At 45.1% G+C, this 21747-nt stretch overlaps 1 protein-coding gene across 3 annotated transcripts in view; it reads left to right on the top strand.

Annotated features, from left to right (window-relative positions):
* Nucleotides 1-21747, top strand: part of bcas3 (BCAS3 microtubule associated cell migration factor) — a 1085633-nt gene that overhangs the window by 580011 nt on the left and 483875 nt on the right. For all 3 annotated transcript variants that reach the window (XM_038814687.1, XM_038814685.1, XM_038814686.1), the window contains one exon: nucleotides 6252-6355. In XM_038814687.1, coding sequence (XP_038670615.1) covers nucleotides 6252-6355 — 104 coding nt within the window. The remainder of the gene's footprint in view (nucleotides 1-6251; nucleotides 6356-21747) is intronic.

Genomic DNA, 21747 nt, shown 5'->3' with positions numbered 1-21747 from the left:
GGGTCTGTCGCAGGTAATTTGTGTCCTTACCAATCCTCTTCTCATCTTTACCTTTTATTGGGCTACATAGGTACTGCCATTCCTCTTCCCCAACTGACTGTGCCACCATCTGCGAATGCGGACAGGGACTGTCAGTTGGCAATTCCCAGTGGGCGGGGGTGAAACTTCAGCGATGCCCAAGCCCGATGCTATTCCTGCTTTTTCCAAGTGTCCACATTTCAGCATTTTATGGTAGAGGTCACTGGAACAGATTCAGGAGCAAGCTTCCCAAACTCAAGAGGACTGAGGCCAAATGTAATGCTCCTGTGGCCATCCCTGGAGAGTCAGGAATAAGTTAAACCTGGGCTTCTTGTAGTTAGTCTGAGCACCGCAACACTGGCTCACACGAGTGGTGGTTCGTTGATATGTCCTATTCCACTTAAAAATCTGGAGAACAACCATTACTATTGCATTATGATGTTTCATGAAAATCAGCATTCCTGACAAGCTAATAATGTTTTTTTTGGCAATTTATTGTTCTAAGACAAATCACAGCTTGTATTGATGTTAGGAGATACAGCCTGTCTCACACGGATATCTACATGTCTCCTTAACAAAAGGCTCCAGGTTATTTTGAGCAACAGGAAACTGTTTGGGAGATCATTTTGAATATTAATGTCAAAAGCCACCGTTTTACTTCTGTTTGTCTTTAATGGCAAATTCCTCCCACCCCATTCTCTTGAGGCATTAACCCTCGCTGACTAAGACTGCCAGTCTGCCTCCAATATCTCACTCAGGGCTGATCCTTTGTGTCAGAGTCAGCTGTGACTATCAGCTGCAGAGAACATCAGAGCTGAGCTCAACCCTGACCTTAACCAAAGTCTGTGGAATCATAGAGCAGCAGTTCAGCCCGCCGTGTCTGTGCCAGTTCTCTGCCAAAGCAATCCAAATTAAATCCTCCCATCTTGTGTTCTCCCCAGAGATGTATACCTTCCTCTGTTAGAAATATTTATCTAATTTTCCCTTAATCTGATTGCATTGGTCTTTGTCTCGACCACACCACAGCCACACTTTCCAGTCCGGGACAGGGAGGTTGTTAATGGACAGCTGTCGAGAATAGAATCCTTGCTTATTTTTTGATGATAATCACTGTAAGTTGCCATTTTAATATCTTATGTCCTAATATTCTAGACTCACTTCATAATTTTATATTTATTAAATGAAAAGAATCTGAACTGATTTAGAAGGAATTGTGCCTACTCCAGTACTTTCAGGTTCCCTCTACTCGACTTATTGTCCCCTCCCCTTCAAATTGCATTTTTAACTCCTTCCACAAGCCCTTGCAAAGTACTGTGCCATTTTTAATCTCCCTTTACTCTCCTAAATCCTTGAACATGTTGATGCCACCTGAACCCCTGCACACCCTTCCCACAACTTTATATTTGAATCCCTCCGTGTGGGTTTCTACCCTTGCCAGAGAAGTGAAAGCTCCAATGAAAATCATAAGTGAAGTCCTCTATGGTGACATAGCGCTTCTGCTTCTCTGCAACGTTTCATATGATCGACCACCCCATCCTCCTGTAATGCCCACCCTTGTTCTCCCGAAACAGGCGCCGGAATGTGGCAACAAGGGGCTTTTCACAGTAACTTTATTGAAGCCTACTTGTGACAATAAGCGATTTTCATACATTCATTCATTTAATTATTCTAGCACTGCAATTGCTTGTCTCCGCTAATAATTCCTCTTTCGCCCAGCAAGCAATGTTTCTGTGTGAAATGCCATGGGACATTTCTTTGCATTTAAATACTGTTGATTGGTTAGTGAAGCAGTGCTCACACATCCCTGTGTAGTTTCAAAGGTTGAAGGAAAGCTAAAATCCAAGAGTTATGCATCACTTTCTGCTGAATAAAATCACCTCCTGTGGCATCAGTCTCCTTGCCGGAAGTGATTGTAATTTCTTCACAGCCATACCAAGACAACACGTGGATTTCAAAGGCATAAAACTTGTAGACATCACCAATATAATCACTTTTGCATCTAAGTCTTGAGTAAAATTTAGATACTGCAAGAAACAAAAGACCTGGAAAAATCTATTGCATCCAAATTTCCAAAATTGTATCTTGCAAAAAGAAAGTTTTTGCATTGTTCAGTTCTGTTTCTGACTTTGACTTTGACTACATCCATACAGATTCTGATGGTAATTGGCAAAGGCTTTTTTTTTAAAGAGTGGATGGACCCATGTTTGTAGATGGAGTTGCAGAGTCTAGTTAACTTAAATTAGTCCTCGTGCTGATTCATAAGACTATTTGATCAAACGGACCTGAGGGTATTACTACATGTGCAACTTTACATATTGTTTCCTTCAATAAACCAGTTCTTCTATCCCACTCCCCTTCTGTCCATATCATTTATTGTTCAGTAGCTAAGATCTGGACAGGACACTTATCTCCAGTGTCAAACTTGGTACATCATTGCTCTCGGGGGGAATCCACAACTACAGGTTATAAATATAAGATAGTGGGGCAGCATGGTGGCCTAGTGGTTAGCACAACTGCCTCACGGCGCTGAGGTCCCAGGTTCGATCCCGGCTCTGGGTCACTGTCCGTGCGGAGTTTGCACATTCTCCCTGTGTCTGCGTGGGTTTCGCCCCCACAACCCAAAAATGTGCAGAGTAGGTAGATTGGCCACACTAAATTGCCCCTTCATTGGAAAAAATAATTGGGTTATCTAAATAAAATAAAAATAAATATAAGATAGTTACTAATAAATCCAATGAATAATTTGGGAGAAACCTCTTTACCCAGGAAAATAAGGGGTGGGATTCTCCACTGGCAGGATTCTCCATTTTGGCAGCAGCGCACCCACTCCTGGGGATTTCCCAACGGCGAGGGGGTGCCCACAATGGGAAACCCCATTGGCCAGAAAACGGGTGCAGCGGGACGGAGACTCCCGCCCAAAGAATTTGTTACCTCATGGGTGGCTGAGGGGAATGGCATGGATGTATTTAAGGGAAAGTTATGTGATTTCAATCGAAGCATTCAAAAGGAAATTGGATCAATGTCTGAAAAGGAAAAATTTCGAGCATTACAGGGAAAAGTCAGCTGAGTGACACTCAATGAATTGTTTTCGCAAAGAGCCAGCATGAACAGAACAAACCAAATGAACTCCTTCTGTGTTGTAATCATTCTGCAATTCCATAAATACATGAGGGAGAAGGGAATATGCTGTTAAGGTGAGATGATGAGTAGTGGGAAGAAGCTGATGTGGAGCATAAACTGGCATGATCTGGTTGGACTGAATGACCTATTTCTGCACTGTAAATTCTATGTACTTAAGCACCACATAAGAGCGATAGAGGTGTTGTCAGTATTAGTGTCACTGGATCACGGTTAGGAGCCGGGACGTCCCCTAACCTGGGGCACTGAGACCAGTTGTAGCATCCCTACTCCTGTCTCAACAGAATAATTTCTACACCGCTTGTCCCTTCCCATCCCTCCTGACACCTTAACAAAACACTCCAAGGGTGTAAGACACTTCATTATGTGAAAGACAAGATGCATGATAGGTTACTGCGCAACAATAAAGGATTCACCCGTTTGCCCTCTCTGTGGGAAAATATTGTCACTTTCACCATACCACTTCCACCATGCAGTGATTTTGCTTGCGTTGGCACACTAAATGTAAAGAAAATGAGACAGTAGAAGACATGTTATAAGTCAAAATATCAATACGTTGGGAAAAAATAAATCAATTGCTTTAAAAGGGTATTGATGAGATTAAAACAAAAAAAATCAATTTTCTAAAATTTGACCTTTGAAACATTGTGTTTGGAATCTATTCGACATAAAAGAAAGGGAGGAGAAAATGTGTCCGACTGAGGGAAACTATGGGCGCCTGATGCAGGCATTGTCCTGCATTGGACCGTATTCCCTGGGCAGACGGATGAGCCACAAGGTAATCTCACAGTACTCTGACCACTCCTGTGGGACTGACTAATGAAGGATAAGAGAAATACAATCTTCATACTGGCTGACTGTTAGAAAACTTTAATAATTAATTAGCGTACTGCTATTGCACCCCAGGGTCAGGGATCAAGGAGGAATCTTCAGGCAACTTTACGTGCAACATTGAGTTGCCATGTTCAGGATGTAAGTGTGATGAAAATGATCTTTGTTTAGCTAATTTTACAAAGTGGTATAAAAATAGAGAAAGAAGTGGCAAGCTATGGTTTCAGCCCTTCTGTTTAAACAAGCCATTTTGCTTTGTATTTTCAAGGAAGTTTCCTGGAGGATTTTTTGTACCTTTGAACAAAAGTGAAGATTTGACAGTGTTCCAGTAGCACCACTGCCAGCAATAGCTGAGATTATGACTGCTTGTGGTTACGTGTTTCTGAGTTATTTAGTGTGAACGAATGGGAGAAAGTGTCAAAAGATGTTAGTTGACGGTGAATTAATCAGACTTATTAATTTGATTTTTATATTTTTAAGCTGTTGTTTGGCATCACACTCTGCAATTCCACAAAATGCCATCTCTATGGTGTAGAAAGGTCCTGCTATTTCCAGTAATCAGGGTCATTGGTTCACAGTGAGTGAATAAATCAAGGTCTGTTTTAGTGACATGAGATTGTGTCATGTTTTTGCTGGTGTTTGGAGATTGCATTCCGTGATTTTCCATGAAATTTTTGACCTTTTTTTGGAAGAAAACACTGAGTAACAGCAGGTCCATAAGCATCTGACAAGAGAAAAGACGGGTTAACTTTTTTGGGTGGAGTATTGTATCAGTTCTTTGTTATTGTTAGTGAATTTGAGATCCGTGTGTGCGCGCGCAAATGAAGAATGAGTATGGGGCAACTGGTCTAAGTGTCATTGTGCTTTAGGCTATATTCATTCATGGGATAATATGCATAAATTTTTTACATGAATCGGTGGAAATCGCAAGTGTGGACTTTATTTCGTGATGTTACTGTATCTGATGTTAATAGGCCGCACCTGACGATGAATGAATGACTTTTCTAAAGGAGATTTCCATGTTGTAAATCCTTTTATAATAGGCTCTAGAGAGGATGAGACAGAGTGTATATCCTACATGACTAATGGCAAGTGCTCTCATATTAAACACTGTGACTGCACACTACTCAGCTGTTTATGACTCTCACTCACTTCCTGATAACTGAATGATTATTGGCAAACAGGTTATTCAGTGAACAGGAAACAACTGCTTCTCGTTAGGTTGACATGAGCAGGCACAATCTGTCTCCGACAGATTTCTCCTTGTGTCTCCGACATAAAACGGTTCAGACCACAGTATGTTATCATTAAAGAGGAATTGAACTCATAATTGTAATTGGTGGTCAGGTGAAATGTCATTTGCTCGTGCTGCTGTGGCCTGGATTTGTTTCTGTGAAGAGCAGGTCAGAGCCATACTGACTTCTTCTTCGGAAGTTGAGGAAATGATTGCGGAGAGGAATTTCCTGCTGCAAGCACTTCCTTCATAAATTTGATTGTTCTGTGGACAGGAAGCATTTGCAATAACTAGGTCTTTCCCACAGTTACATCAACGCATCTAATGTAGAGACCAATATCTCATAACGTAATATATAAATGGCCATTTACTGGTGCAGACTAAAGGGTTCCATCGACTCTCTAGGGCCTGGGAAGAGATGGCAAACACTCCTCAAAGCCATCAGATATCCAACCATTAAGGTGAAGGATACCAAATGCTTTTTGAATTATGCACTATGGATTTTCGTATGTGTTCTTTTGTACTTAGTTGCACATTACTTTTGTTTTGCACTAATAAACAACTTCCAGCAATGGTTTTTCTTTGGATGGCTGTTTCTGCCTTTTGCGAGGTTAAAACTGAACCTTTCAGAAGTGTGTGAATAAGAGATTCTGGGGTTGGTGGGTGGGGGTAAGTTTTTGTAGTGGTTCCTCAGTGGTGTGTCAATGTATGCAGAGGATCTTGAAAATGGGGCAGTATTTAGAGAGGGATCGTCAGTAATCGCATAATTCCCTGAGAGGGTGTCAGTACAAGGGGTCCATAGGGATGAGCCGGCATTTTCAGGGGGTCTGTGGGAGTATGGAGATGTTCCTCTGGGTTCCCTGGGAATGGATCAAACAGCTCTTCTGCACAGAAAGGCTTGAAAAATATCACTTGTTGTTGACCATTTTGCAATTAAATACAGAACAATTGCACACCAGAAAATTAAACTAAAAATGTTTCCCTGTTTGATTGCCAACAATGCGCTAATTATGTTTTCTTTCCCTGTCAGTGGTTTCACCTAGCAGTCCTGCACCCACTTTTATACGCCATGAGTCTTATGACAGCCTGGGATCAGACCACAGTGGCCAAGAAGATGAGGAGTGGCTATCACAGGTGAGGTTTGCAGGACCTTGTCCTGCTACTACTAATGAAGCAAAACTCTTGAGATTATCGTTACTGTCCACTTTTCGTAAACATCAGTTCACTTAAACCTCTGCTGCCCATATCCTAACTGACACCTATCACCCTTTGTTCATCGACCTACACTAGAATTTGACAATTCTAAGTATTTAAAATGCTTTTCCTTGATTTCAAAGACCTTATCCCTTCCATTTCTCTAATCTCCTCCAGCCCTCTGCGATCTCTGCAGTTCTTCCATCCTGGCTTCTTGCTCCATCAGTTCACTATTGAGAGCCAACTGCTTTGACCCTAACCTCTGGTATCCCATCCCTAAACCTATTTGTCTCCTTATCTGTTTCTTCTCCTTTAAGGTATTTCTTCAAGTCAATCCTTTGCACCTATTGTAATAGCTTTTCATGTAACATGGTTTAAAGTCTTGGTCTAATAACACTCCTGTCACGAGCCATGACACATTTTGCTACTTTAAAAGTGCAAGTTGTTGTTCTGTTTGATCGTCTTTAAGAGAGAATTATGACTTTGAATCATGTTTTAGGTCATCCCATTCTTTTTCGGTACGTTTTTAACACTTGTTATAAAAAGAAACAATTTGCCATCATATACAGGGCAGAAATTTCCCTGCAGGCTCTGAACTGTGCCGCTAGATTGAAGTGGGGGGTCAGAAGACCGCATTGGTCAGAATTCATGGCAAGGCATCAAGGGTCTCTCAGATATGTAGACAATTCACTGAGGTGTGTAAAAACAATAATAGAGAAATTATATTAGGGGATTTTAATTTCCCCACATTAATTGGGTTAGTCACATTGTAAAGGGTTCAGAGGGAGCAGATTTCTTGAAATGTATTCAAGAGATCTTTTTTTTTTAAAAATTCTTATTCTCCTTTTTCAAATTTTCTCCCAAATTTACACCCAACAATAAACAATAATCAGTAACGAATGTAATGTCAATCCCCATATCAATAACAACGATCCCATCCTCCCACCAAACCCCCAAACATTAGCCCACATGTTAACATAAACAAATGACAAAGAGGAATCAGGAATCACCCATAGTCACCATTAACACAAAAAGTCCCCCCTCCCCCCCCAACCCTCCCAGCCCCCAACCCCCCTAATGTTCGATGCGATCCAATTCTCAAAAGTGCATAATGAATAATGCCCATGAATTGTAGAATCCCTCCATCCTTTCCCTCAGTTCAAATCTGACCTTTTCAAGCGTCAAGAATTCCAGCAGATCCCCCCGCCACGCCTGGGCACAGGGTGGAGAGGTTGATCTCCACCCTAACAGGATCCGCCTTCGGGCGATCAACGAGGCGAAGTCTACAACATCTCCAAGCACCCATTTCCAACCTAGGCTGGTCTGACACCCCAAATATGGCGTCCCAAGGGCCCAGGTCCAGTTTCACGGGCACCACTTTAGAGACTACCCTAAAAACCTTCTTCCAGTAATCTCCAGCTTTGGACTGGACCAAAACATATGAACGTGGTTTGTGGGGCCCCCTCCACAACGCTCACATACATCTTCTACCCCCTCAAAGAGCCAGCTCATCCTCGCCCTTGTACGGTGCGCTGTGTACACCACCTTCAGCTGTATCAGCCCCAACCTCGCACACGAGGTGGAGGCGTTCACCCTCCGGAGCACCTCACACCAGAACCCCTCCTCCATACTCTCTCTTAACACTTTCTCCCACTTTGCCTTGATCCCTTCTAGCGGCGCCGACTCCTCCAAAATAGCTGTCTATCTCCTCCTTAAATTTACTCGCTGTCCCTGCATCCACTGCACTCTGTGGTAGCGAATTCCACAGATTCACAACCCTTTGGGAGTAGTTTTTCCTCAAATCTGTTTTAAATTTGCTACCTCTTATTCTAAGATTATGAAAAAATAAATGAAATGAAAATTGATATTGTCACAAGTAGGCTTCAAATGAAGTTAATGTGAAAAGCTCCTAGTCGCCACATTCCGGCGCCTGTTCGGGGAGGCTGGTACGGGAATTGAACCATGCTGCGGGCCTGCCTTGGTCTGCTTTAAAAGCCACCTCTTTAGCCCTGTGCTAAACCATCCCCATGACCTCTTGCTTTAGAATGCCCCACATCAGCTCCACGTCTACTTTATCCATACCTTTTTGCATCTTGTATACTTCAATTAGATCTCCCCTTATTTTTCTAAACTCGAGAGTGTATAGGCCTAATCTCTCCTCATACGACAAATCCCTCAACTCTGGAATCAATCTACTGAACCTCCACTGAGATCAAGAGTAACGTGGCAAATTGGATCTAAAATTAGCTTGGTCATAGGAGACAGAGGATGGTGGCAGAAGGTTGTTTGTGGGTGACTGGAGGCCGGTGTCCAGTGATGTACCACAGGGATCAGTACTGGGTCCTGGCCCATAACAATATCTTTCAGATGGAAAGATATTGTTATGGGCCAGGGTTTAGAGAATATAAACCCTGGGCGCGATTCTCCGCAAATGCGGCGAGTCGTAAAGGCTGCCGTGAAACTGGCCGTGTTTCACGGCAGCCTCCGCGCCCCCTCCCGGGACCTGATTCTCCCCCCCGGGCGGGGCTAGCAGCGGGGCCCCGTGAAGCACGGCATCGCGGGCTTAGCGACCGTCACTAAGTCCGCGCGCCAAGCGTCACGCCGGCTGACGCGCACGATGACGTCAGCCGCGCATGCGCGGATTGGACGGCTCCAACCCGCGCATGCGCGGGGCCGTCATCTCCCTCGGCCGCCCCGCGGACTGATCCTGCTGGGCGGCAGAGGGAGAAAGAGTGCGTCCGTTAAGGACACACTGCCCGCGATCGGTGGGCACCGATCGCGGGCCCATGCCCCCCCTTGAAATCGGGGCCCTGGATGCCCAGAACGGTATGTTGCGGCCGTTTTTACGACGGCAGCAAGCAGGTGTGTTTGCTGCCGTAAAAATGGTCGTAAAGGCCTGGGCACTCGTAAAAAACGGCGAGCAGCGATTCGTGTCGTGGGGCGGCCGTGGGGGGGGGGGGGGGAGAGAATAGCGGGATGGCGTGAAAAATGTCGGGGACGCCCTCCCGCTATTCTCCGACCCGTCGTGGGCAGTGGAGAATCGCGCCCCCTGAATATAAGAGAATATAATAGAAACTCCATGTATTATGGAGTTCACCTGACCCACAATTTTTAGATCGATTGTGGTATGGGGAGCATGCGGCCCACTCTACAGGTGTGGTACAGCAGAAATGGAAAAGTATTTTTTAAAGCAAAACAATGTTTATTCTATGAACTCAAGTTAACCTTTTTAAAACTGTGGTCAGTTCTGGTCACCGGACTATAGGAAGAATGTGATTGCACTGGAGGGGGCGCAGAGGAGATTCACCAGGATGTTGTCTGGGATGGAGCACGTTATCCATGAAGAGAAGCTGGATAAGCTCGGGTTGTTTTCTTTCGAGCAGAGGAGGCTGAGAGGGGACCTGATTGTGGTGTCTAAAATTATGAGAGGTATGGACAGGGTGGACAGAAAGCAGATGTTCCTCTTAGTTAAAGGGTCAAAAACAAGGGGGCATAAGTTTAAGGTGAAAGGCAGGATGTTTAGAGGGGATTTGAGGACATTTCTTTTCACCCAGAAAGATGAGAATTTGGAATGCATTACCTGGGAGGGTAGTTGAAGCAAGGGACCTCAAAATCTTTAAAAAGTACTTGGATAAGCACTTGAAATGTCATAACATTCAAAGCTATGGGCCAAGTGCTAGGAAGTGGTAGCAAAGATTTAGAATAGCTTTTTGTTGATTCAGCTTGATGGGCCGAAGTGCCTCTTTTGTACTATATGATTCTATGATGATAGTGAGGCCATAGTATTCTGAGTAGAATGACACTATTGTGGTACAAATTCATGCTGATCTTACAAACAAATTGCTTTCTTATAAAGGAAAACCATTATAAACTTCTTTTTGAACAAACTTTGAAATCAAACATCTATACAGATGACACAAAATTAACACTGGTGATTTGGATCATGATCAATGCATCTAATACCCAACCAGTGAGATAGCTAGGATTGTACAATATGTTGGTCGATATTTTCCAATACCTGCTGTTTCATTCCTTTACTCCCACATCCAAGGATCACAAAACTTGTGCATCTTTTTATAAATCATTTCCAACAAATATTAGATACATATGTGTACAAAATACCAAAGTATCTATTGACACTGCTGTTTTCCAAAAGTTTGGAGGCAGAACAGCATTTATTGCAGGACATAGAGCAAATTGTCTTGCAGCCAGCAGAGTTTATTTACTCAGCAAACATGGTCTATTCACAGAATGGACACAGCAAACAGTCTACAGAATCTACCTAAAAAGAATCTTCATGCATTATAGTAAATAGGATTCACGACTGAAACTGCAACCATGTCGCCCTATAAAAGCAGGGTTATTTCTCCAGCAAAATGAATGAGTGGAGAACAGTTACAAAATGGATCTGTGTATAAAATAAAATCCAGTCACTCACAGCAATGCGGGATCCAGGTATGATTATGGGGGAAATACCCAAATATGACTATTCTGGCTGGGAATAGTGCTCTCACTATCTGGAGCCAATAAACACACAAAGAGTGCTTTGTAAATTGAATTCTTTGGCCTTGTTTTTTTTCTGAAAGTGGATAGCTGCTTTCTAACATGAAATCAGTGAACGATACAGCTTGGGAGGAGCCCCTTTGGCCCCTCAGAAAGAACTATTTAATTTGTCCCACGTCCTTGCTCTGTCCTTGAAGCCCTTAAATATTTTCCCCTCAAGTATGTACCCAGATTCTTTTTGAAAGTTGATCCACTGAAATTGTTGTTTAGTTAGATTCCAGCCTGAACCACAGATACTGGTGTAGCATAGAAATATCCTGGACAGTTATTGTGACCCTATCACTATAGTTTATCGGTGTATCAAGTCTCTGGTAACTTTTCTGGTTGCTTCAAATTTAACAATGGTACTTGAAGTTGCTGTAATGAGGAGCACAGTAAGGGTGTGAGTGGAACAGAATGTTTGGCCTATCTACTCAGTGTATTAGAAAAGGCCCAGGGACATTAATCATCCCCATCACCCTCGTACCTTCTCCAGCCACTTCACTCCTGTCTAACCTACAAGCAGAAGTTCAAGATAATACCTCCCATTTCCGACAATGTCAGATATACTCTTCTGAGATCATTCTCTGCGCTGTGGAAGGTGGAGGAGTTGGTCCCTTGTCTTTGAAAGTTACTTGAGGACAGTCCCCTGGGCTTATTGCCTCAGACAGGTTTTAATACAAGGAAAGGTGATGTGGACATTACTGTGTTATACGGTAAAAGAGCAGCTGTTGCTGAATTTTCCCTTTCAACATGCAGTTCAGTTAATGCGTGCTGTCAGAATGCAAGGTAGGTACAATATGTCTGCGTTCGATGGAACAGCCGGTTCAGCAATAACAGCTGGCCATGGCCTCAGTGAAAACTGTACACGCATCTGCTCATTTTTCAGCTCTGCAACACTGATGGTGTCAGTGATTAATCAGCAAAGCTGTCGTGTTTTCTCCCTGAGCATTTTTTTAAAAAATGACCGCACTGATATGAAAATCTAGAAATGCCTAAACATGTAGAATTCTCTTCATTTCTTTTGAAAATATTTCTCCAACTTCTGTCACTCCAGCTAAAATGGTCTTTACTGGAGATGGATCAGACATTAGTGACGTCTGATGTGACCCAGCTTGTGCTAAATCCTGTCCATACTTCCTTTTTTTCACCATCCGCCCACCCGTGTTCAGCGGTCAGCATGCTTGTTCCTCCCACACAGTGTTGAGGACTGTAATAACTGCAAATCTCCAGGGTTGCTTCCAAGTAAAATTCAGAAATGTTCCCACTTTGTTTGTTCATTAATCAGCCCATACTTGTAACATGTGTTAACGTGATTATTATAGGCAGAGTAATGGATATCCAGAAGTAGTCACAGATTCATAGGGCGTGATTTCACAGAAAAATTTTGGGTGTGATTGGCAGAGTGTTTCTCAACAACCGCGTCGGCGAAATCGCAGCCCGTATTTGACGGCACTTAATGCCAGAAATGAGCCCCCACAAGCTTCTCGCCATTACTGACTGTCTCACCATCTGATTCGCCAGTCTCATCCCTCAGCATCTCCTGCTAACAAGGGGAAGCTGTTTTTAAACGATTCCTCACCACTCACTCGCAGTAAATACACAAGCATGGCAGCGCGCAGACCTGCTCCTGGCTTTAGGTATTCCGACCTGGTCAGGCTGTGGATGTGAGAAGAACATCCTGATCCCCCCTGGAGGACCAGGAGCAGAGTTAGCAATGCCACCTAGGAGGTAGTGGCAGCGGCGGTCAGTGCGGGCAGCATCATCAGGAGGACCACCGTCCAATGAAGGAAGAAGACCAACGACCTTCACCGAGCTGCAACGGCAAGTTACCACCTGTCTCCTGGCATACGTTGCGCCTATCACCGCTCAAATTCTACCCCCCCCCCCCCCCCCCCCGCATATCACAGGCTGACACCTCGCACCCTCCCCACATCCAATCTTCGTGCTGGCTTCTCAGTACACACTGGCACCCACCAGCACAACACTTTCATATACAGGTGGGGTTCCCACATATGCCAGCTGCTTTAGACCTCCTCCCCCTCCGGACCCATCTAGCATGTGGCTCACAGTGCCCTCCCTTTGTCCCCGCAGGAGACAATAGCCCATAAAAAGTGGGAAATGGCCAAGATGTGGGGGGAGTACAAGAGATTCAAGTCCTCAACTTTGAGAAACAGGCCCTGGAAATTGTGGGTTGACCGAGGAAAGAGCAGTCACAACAGCGAGGCTGGCCTGTGCCACAAGACGGGGCAGCACGGTAGCATGGTGGTTAGCATAAATGCTTCACAGCTCCAGGGTTCCAGGTTCGATTTCCGGCTGGGTCACTGTCTGTGCAGAGTCTGCACGTCCTCCCCGTGTGTGCGTGGGTTTCCTCCTGGTGTTCCGGTTTCCTCCCACAGTCCAAAGATGTGCGGGTTAGGTGGATTGGCCATGCTAAATTGCCCGTAGTGTCCTAAAAAGTAAGGTTGGGGGGGGGGGGTTGTTGGGTTACGGGTATAGGGTGGATACGTGGGTTTGAGTAGGGTGATCATGGCTCGGCACAACATCGAGGGCCGAAGGGCCTGTTCTGTGCTGTACTGTTCTATGTTCTATCCACTGCCCCTTCAGCCAGGTGACCTGTCTCAAGTGAGTTGTTCATGTCAGACAAAGTGATCCTTCCCTCTCACTGACCACATGTCCGTTATCTCACAGAATCATCATCAGATAGAGTGGGGGCCATCCCGAATTGCCCCCCCCCCCACCCCCCACCCAAGAGACCACCTCAGAGAACTGCTCTAAGGAGACTGATATTGAGGCATCACAGCTCTCATCCCCATCGGAAGTATGCTGGATTCCAGGTGGAGGCAAGGACATCCATGGGAGTCAGCAGTCGGAGGTCTGCTGGATCCCAGGACTCAGCTGAGTCCCAGTCAGATGCCGAACCTCTGGACAAGATTATCCCAGAGCTGATGCAAGTGATAGGACACAGCCGTGAGATTCATGAGCGGATGTCAGTGAGTATCCAGTGAGTGCATAGCCAATTGGAGGAGTCCCAAAGGCTACCGGCGCAGGAGATGATGCCGGCAATGCGTGGCACTGCTAGGATGACGGCCGCCGTGGAAAGCCTGGAGAACGATGTCAGTAACTTGAGTGGTGGTGCCCATGGTTTGGGTCAGTCTGTGACGACCATGGCTGACAGCACTGACATCATGCCCCAGTCAAAGAGGAGGACATTGCCGAGGCACTGCAGAGCACGGCCCAGTATTACGGACGCCAGACCAGACCCCAACAGTACCGAAGATACTGGACCAGAACCACAACTTTTTTTATCTTTAAAACTGTGCAGAAAGATTAATTTGCTCCAGGAATCATTGCATAAGAAATAGGGCTTAGTTATTTATACAAATAAAACTTTATTGAAACAAACGAAAAACAATTTTTAAACTTCAAACCTAACAAGAACAGCTTTCATGTATCTCTTAACCCCAACACATGCTGTAACCGCATTAAACAGCACGTAAAATGAACATACAGCTCTCAATTCCACTAATGCAGGCTGCGCTTACAGAAGAGATTCATGCTGTTAGTGCAGCTCCTTCAGACCACTTTTTCGAAAGCCTGTCTCTGTGGCAGCTTTTTATGACCTCTCCTGGTGGCTTTCCAAATCATTCTGCCTCCACGCATTTGAATTGGATTTATTTTCTCTCTCTGAGCTCTGCCCAGCCCCTTAAACAATGGTTCTGTCCTGGGTGTCCAGCCCTGAACACATCATCGATATCTGGGCTTTTGACTGCCCACTCCCATTTACAGATGCTATGAATATGCAATTAACCTCCTATTTATGGATAGAAGAGACCATCAGACTCTGTAATAGGCTAATGGGTGGTCAGATGAGAGTGTCCCAGAGGACAATAGATCTTGAGCAAATCACCCCGGCTGAACCGGGCTATGCTGTTTATTCCCATTAATGAGTTTAAGTCTGAATGGGACAATGTAAATCAGGCTAGGTGTGGGCGTATACCTCTGATTCAGTGCTGGCAGTTTTATCTCAGTCTGTTAACCCCTAAATTACCCGCTACATCTTCGATTCAATTTCCTAACCTCCCTATTGTAACACCTGCCATTGCGAAGCACACCGAGAGCGTCAACACCACGGTGCAGACAATCGGGAGCCGACAGTATTGGCAGAGCCAGATGATGCAGAGGCCTCTGGAGCTTACTCCAGCTGCCCCTCCATCCCATGGATTGTGGAGAAGGAGGGATTGAGGGGGGGGGGGGGGGGGGGGGGGTTGGGGGGAAGGGGGGATTTGGGGGGGGGGGGGGAGCTGACTTAAAAGCTTCGTCCTAAGAGAATCAGGTGAGGATGAGTGCCTCCTTGGTCCTCCAGGCATGTTGAGCCCTTGCCGCTGCCTGCCAGAAAAGGTTGCATGTCTTCCTTCTCCTCCAGCATGTCGTCCCACCGTTGTTTCAGGTTGTGGAGAGCACAGCAGATTACCACAAAGCGGGATAATCTCTGGGGGGGGGGGGGGGGGGGGGGGGGGAGTATTGCAGTTCACCACCAGAGCAGTCCAGACATCGGAACCCCATTTTCAGCAGTCCGATGCACCGCTCAATGACAGCATGGCTGTCAACATGGGCCTCGTTACATCGGATCTCTACCTCAGTCTTTGGCCTCCGCACAGGCGTCAGCAGCCAGGACCTCAGCGGGTACCCCGTTTCCCCCAACAGCCAACCCCTCAACCTGGGGTGGTCCTCGAAGACGCCGGGAATCTCCGAGTGTCTCAAAATGTAGCTGTCATGCACTTTTCATGAGAAGCATGCAAACACATGCATGATCCGGAAGTGCTGGTCGCACTTGAGTTGAACATTCAGGCAGTGAAACCCCTATTAATGGATTCCCTGGTGCGTGTTACCCCTGGACCTGGGCATCCCGGCGATGGCGGAGAGTCCTGGAACCTGGGCATCTTGGTGGGCCTGGTCCAGCTCAAAGTTTATATAGTTTGATGCCTGGGCATACAGGGCATCCATGACCTCATGGATGCACTTGTGGGCTGTAGCTTGGGAAATGCTCAAGTCCCCGCTCAAGCCCTGAAATGAACCAGTTGCATAGATTTCAGGATGGCTTTGACCTTCATGGCCACCTGGAGCCGGTATCCTCTTCCTTCACGGGGTGCCAAGTCCACAAGGACGAGGCACAGGTACTGCACTGTCTCTTTGTTGAGACGGAGTCTCCTACGGCACCTGCTGTTCGTCATCTCCTTGAAAGAACAACGATACCTGTACACCTTGGCTGTTGCTGGTATCCCCCTCTGAGCCTGATGGGCAGCCGGCTCTTCAGGGTGCGCAGCAATCCCCTGCACATGGAGTGCTGCTTCTTGCTTGTGTCGCCGTAGCTGCCGACTGGGCAGCCAACAGCACTGCAAGGGCAGCCTCTGCAGGACCAACATTTTTTTTAAATTTAGAGTACCCAATTATAATTTTTTCCCAATTAAGGGGCAATTTAGCGTGGCCAATCCACCTAACCTGCACATCTTTGGGTTGTGGGGGTGAAACCCATGCAGACATGGGGAGAATGTGCAAACTCCACACGGACAGTGACCCAGGGCCGGGATTCGAACCCGGGTCCTCAGCGCCGCAGTCCCAATGCTATCCACTGTGCCACATGCCGTCCTCTGCAGGACCAACATAACCAGCCATATTTTGTTTATTGGTAAGGAATTGGAGAAGGAGGGAAAACCGACAATCACTTAGGGCTTCCACTCCGGGACCCTCAAATTCCCCAAGCTTATCCCAAACCTTACGCGTCTCACCATCTCTCAGAGGGCCATCCATCAGGCCAGTTGTGCTGGAAAACCTCAGTCTACACACTCATCCCTGGCCACACCAGGAGCCTCAAGACCCCAGACACCTGCCGGGAACATTAAGGAGAGTGTACTCAGGTGCTCCCCCTCCTGATCCACGCACTCCCCCTCTGGTCGCGAGGATATTCCCAGTACTGAAGCCCAGATCTTGAGTGTTTGATTGTTGGCTGCTGCCTCTTTGGTGCTGTCGCATCTAGAATTCAGGCAAACTGTTCAGGCTTCAAAGGGATGCAGTAACGATCGTCTGAGACATGGCATGTGTACCCATGAGAATCCACTTGAGACTATTTTGTTTGTTAAACGGTCAACAATGCCTTTATACAAAAAGATAAAAACAAATTACTGAATAATTCATATATCACATTAACCATTAACCGACAAGGAAAAGGCATCGTGTCATACAAGCACCTTTTAGCTACAGAATATCGGTACAACCACAAAGCTATAACAGTGCATTTATGCAAAGAAAACCAAATACATGTTAAACATTAAACAGTACAAGAAAGTCACCAGCAATCTGCAAAAGTATTTCTTCAACACCTTCATCAAGTTGTTCAGTTGAATCGGTCTGTCACCCCTTCTCCTTCTCCAGCACTGGCAGTAGGTCACCTTACTCCATCCCTTTTTTCACTCCAAGACAGAAGCAGAAGAGGCAACAGCAAAGAAACACTCGGTCATTAGCAATAGTCTGCAGCTGTGAATTTAGACGCTGCTCACAGTCAAGGGGAGTTAAAGTGACCTTCAGCATAGAACCAAGTGATGGTAGGACAGACAAGACATACCCTGTTATGGGTATTCACAATATTTAAAGATGGCTTGACAGTCACACAGCCGGAAAGCTTATCACCACATCTCCTCTCTCTCTCCCCCCCCCCCCCCCCAAGAGCCCGGGCCCACGGCGACCCTCAACCTGGAATGCTTAGACCCCCGACCAAACCCAACCCCTCACCCCGAGTACTGGGACAGCAGCAGCTCCAGTGTCCTTGTGCCGCATGCCGGAAAATGAAAATTGCTACTCACCTCCTCAGTTCCCCTCAGCAGCCATTGTTTCAGCTCAATGTTTTTAAAAAGGAGTATTAAATTGCAACTGTGTGATTTCTCACTGTGGAACCGATTAATTTCCGGGCGGCCATTGCATTCGACTTCAATCTCAGTAACAAAATGGAAATGAATGCAAATGAGAATTAATGATACACTCGCCATATTTGGGCAAGATCTGGAATTTGCCATCGGGAAGGGTTGATAAGAAAGCAAACTGATTCGCTCCCGATGTGAATCTCGATCTTTGCCTTTCCCTCTCTTTAACAGGTGCACCCAGAACTATGCCGGGCGCAAGTCGGTGGTTAAATCATGCCCATAATCTATTCAAGGGGTTCAAATTGTTCAGGAGTGGGTTACAGGCTAGAATCTAATCAAGGGGGTCAAGTGGTTCATATATAAAACAACAAGTGACTGGGCATAAATTACAGACTGGAATCTAATTGAAACATTTAGTTGGTTTAGTGATTCTGGGCCATCAGTTTAATGAAGGGGTTCTGGTACATATGTTAAAAGTAAATATTGGCCCAGATATGTGTTTTAGGCTGGATCAGGCGATTTAAGTATAGAATGATGGATACCTGGGAGTGATGACAGGCCATTAATCTAATTAAAGGGTTCAGATGACATCATAAAATGAGAGAAATTTAAGCAACCTATAATTAGAATTATCATCCGAACCCCAATATGAGATTCAGTCCGAGGTATCTTTTTTATATTTGTATAATGAATGCTTTTTGTACATTGTTTATTAATGGAATTGTTTCATTCGCCTTCAGGTCAATTCATTTTCCTAGGCAGCTATTGTGGTGGACACCCATGAGAAATGTGTGAATTAAACATGGCAACCTCTGTATTTGAAAAGTTGTAATCACTAAATAATCTATTGAGAAATAATTTGCTGCTGATTACCAAGAGCTCAGTGTGTGTGCTGAAATTATCTGGCCTTGTTACCAGAGAGTTAATTAATAGTGGTGTCAGCATGGCAAGTTGGTAACATTCTTGCCTGAGTCAGAAGTTGCAGGTTTAAATCCAATGGCAGTCTTGAACACAGAATCCCGGTTTAACACTCCAGTGCAGTCAGAGCAGAGCAGCACTGCCTTTCATCTTAGACTGAGGGCCTTTTGCTCACTGAGGTAGCCACGTCACTGTTTCAAAGGAGATTGTGGAGGTTCTTCCTTATTTATACGTTGATCCCTAAACCAACATCACTGAAGAAACAGATTAGCACCATTGTCACATTGCTATATGTGGGATCTTGCTGTGCACACATTAGCCGTGACTTTTCCAACAACAGTGCCTTCACTTCAAAGTGACCGCATTGGCTGCAAAGTTCTGAGTGAAATCCTGAGGCTGTGAAAGGTGTTACATAAATACAAGCACTTTTGTATTATTTGTTTTTATCCGGGTTTGCATTCCCAGCATTCCATCACTGCAATTCCAGGATAGAGTTGTCAAATTTAAAGAGACTGCGCTTGCTCCATAAAGCCTCACTCACATTATTTTAGCCTCACTCACTGTGGTACATCAGCGGAAAAATGCTCTTATTAGCTCCAGTTTACCTGCTATTGCTTCATTATACCCGGGAATCCAAAATACTTTTGAGCTGAGATAACAGGAGCATGAACATCTCTAGTGGAGTTCTCTGACTCCTAGACTGGGCATACTGTGAACTGACAAATTTAGAGCAACTGAGCCTGCACACAGGGCTATAAACACGTAATAAAGTCTATATTTTCTTGCACATCCACCATACCTTCAGCTGCAAAGTTCTAAACTCTGCAATTTGTCTTAAGTTCTGAGCCTAATATCAATTTATGTGGCTCGCTGTCATATTTTGTTTAATGACGTTCCTGTGAATTGCCTTTAGACAATTTGTTATATTAAATATGCTTAAATAAGTGGAAGATGCTGCACAGAGGAAACTTAATTGTAGAGTCACTGTAATCGAGGAAATGTGAATAAAGTGGCATTACATTTGGAATGGTGTTTTAGGTGAAATGCTTATTCAGTTTTTACTGAAGCCATGGCCAACTGTTACTGCTAAACTGGTTGTTCCATCGAATGAAGACAAAGAAATGATGGGATATAATTTTCTCCTTACTTCAGCCTCAAATGGGAGCCCCCAATTTTTAAACTATGTCCTCAACTTAGTTCTTGACACTGTGATCAGAAGAAATGTCTTCTCAGCGTTCAGCTGCCAGGTCCCCTCAATATCTTATATGTTTCAATAAGATCACCCCTTATTCTAAACTCTAAGGAGTATCAGCCCAACCTGCTAAACATTTTTTTATATGATAACCCCTTAATCCCAGGTAAAAGGTAAAGTTGTCAGAGTCCCGGATGACCTTAGGCTGCTTTCCCCTTTGAGGGGGAGAGCTGACTGGTGGTGATTTAACCTGAGGGTCACCACACCTCAGGCAAGGGGCAAGGTTGAGAAAGCGGGGCCATCATGCATAAGCTCAACCGGTATGGGAATTGAACTGGCGCTGCTAGCCTTGCTCTGCATCATGAACCATGAACCTTTCTGAACTGATTCCCGTGCAGTTATATCCTTTCTTGAGTAAGAAGACCAAAACCGTACCTAAAATTCCAGATGTGGTCTCACTAAGACCTTGTCCAACTCTAACCAAACTTCCCTACTTTTATACTTGATTCCCTTTGAAATAAATACCAACAAATCCATTTGCCTTCCTATTCTTTTGCTGAACCTGCATACTTTTTTTTGTGATTCATGTTTAAGAACACTCAGATGGCCTGTACCACAGAGTTCTGCTGTCACTCTCAAAGAACAAAGAAAAGTACAGCACAGGAACAGGCCCTTCGGCCCTCCAAGCCTGTGCCGACCATGCTGCCCACCTAAACTAAAATCTTCTACACTTCCTGGGTTCGTAACCCTCTATTCACATCCTATTCATGTATTTGTCAAGATGCCCCTTAAATGTCACTATCGTCCCTGCTTCCACCACCTCCTCCGGCAGCGACTTCCAGGCACCCACTACCCTCTGTGTAAAAACTTGCCTCGTACATCTCCATGCCGCTCGCACCTTAAACCTATGCCCCCTAGTAATTGACCCCTCTACCCCGGGAAAACGCCTCTGACTATCCACTCTGTCTATGCCCCTCATAATTTTGTAGACCTCTATCAGGTCGCCCCTTCAACCTCCGTCGTTCCAGTGAGAATAAATCGAGTTTATTCAACAGTAGACAGACACTTTTTCCCCTGGTGGAACAAACCATTACAAGGGGACATAAGTTTAAGGTGAATGGTGGAAGATATAGGGGGGATGTCAGAGGTAGTTTCTTTACCCAGAGAGTGGTAGGGGCATGGAATGCACTGCCTGTGTAAGTAGTTGAGTCGGAAACATTAGGGACCTTCAAGCGGCTACTGGATAGGTACATAGATTATGGTAGAATCATGGGGTGTAGATTCATTTGTTCTTAATCTAGAACAAAACATCGTGGGCTGAAGGGCCTGTTCTGTGCTGTATTTTTCTATGTTCTATGTTCTAACCGCTCCTCATAGCTAATGCCCTCCATACCAGGCAGCATCCTGGTAAATATCTTCTGCACTCTCTCTAAAGCCTCCACATCCTTCTGGTAGTGTGGTGATCAGAATTGAACACTATACTCTCCACTCACATAATATACTACTTTTGTATCATTACTGTCAAAGTGGACAATTCACATTTTCCCATGCTATACTCCAACTGCCAGATTTTTAACGACTCACTTAACCTATCTATATCCCCTAGTAGATTCTTTACCTGCCCTTGACAACTTACTTCCCTACCTGACTTTGTGTCATCAGTAAATTTAGAAAACATACATTCGGTTCCTTCATCCGAATCATTGATTAGGTCCCGTGAAAGCTGAGATGATGGTGGGAGGGGGAGATCCAGATTGAGCTGA

The sequence above is a fragment of the Scyliorhinus canicula genome, chromosome 12 (assembly GCF_902713615.1).
Source record: "Scyliorhinus canicula chromosome 12, sScyCan1.1, whole genome shotgun sequence".
Taxonomy (NCBI): domain Eukaryota; kingdom Metazoa; phylum Chordata; class Chondrichthyes; order Carcharhiniformes; family Scyliorhinidae; genus Scyliorhinus; species Scyliorhinus canicula.
This window is presented reverse-complemented; position numbering and strand designations above follow the sequence as displayed.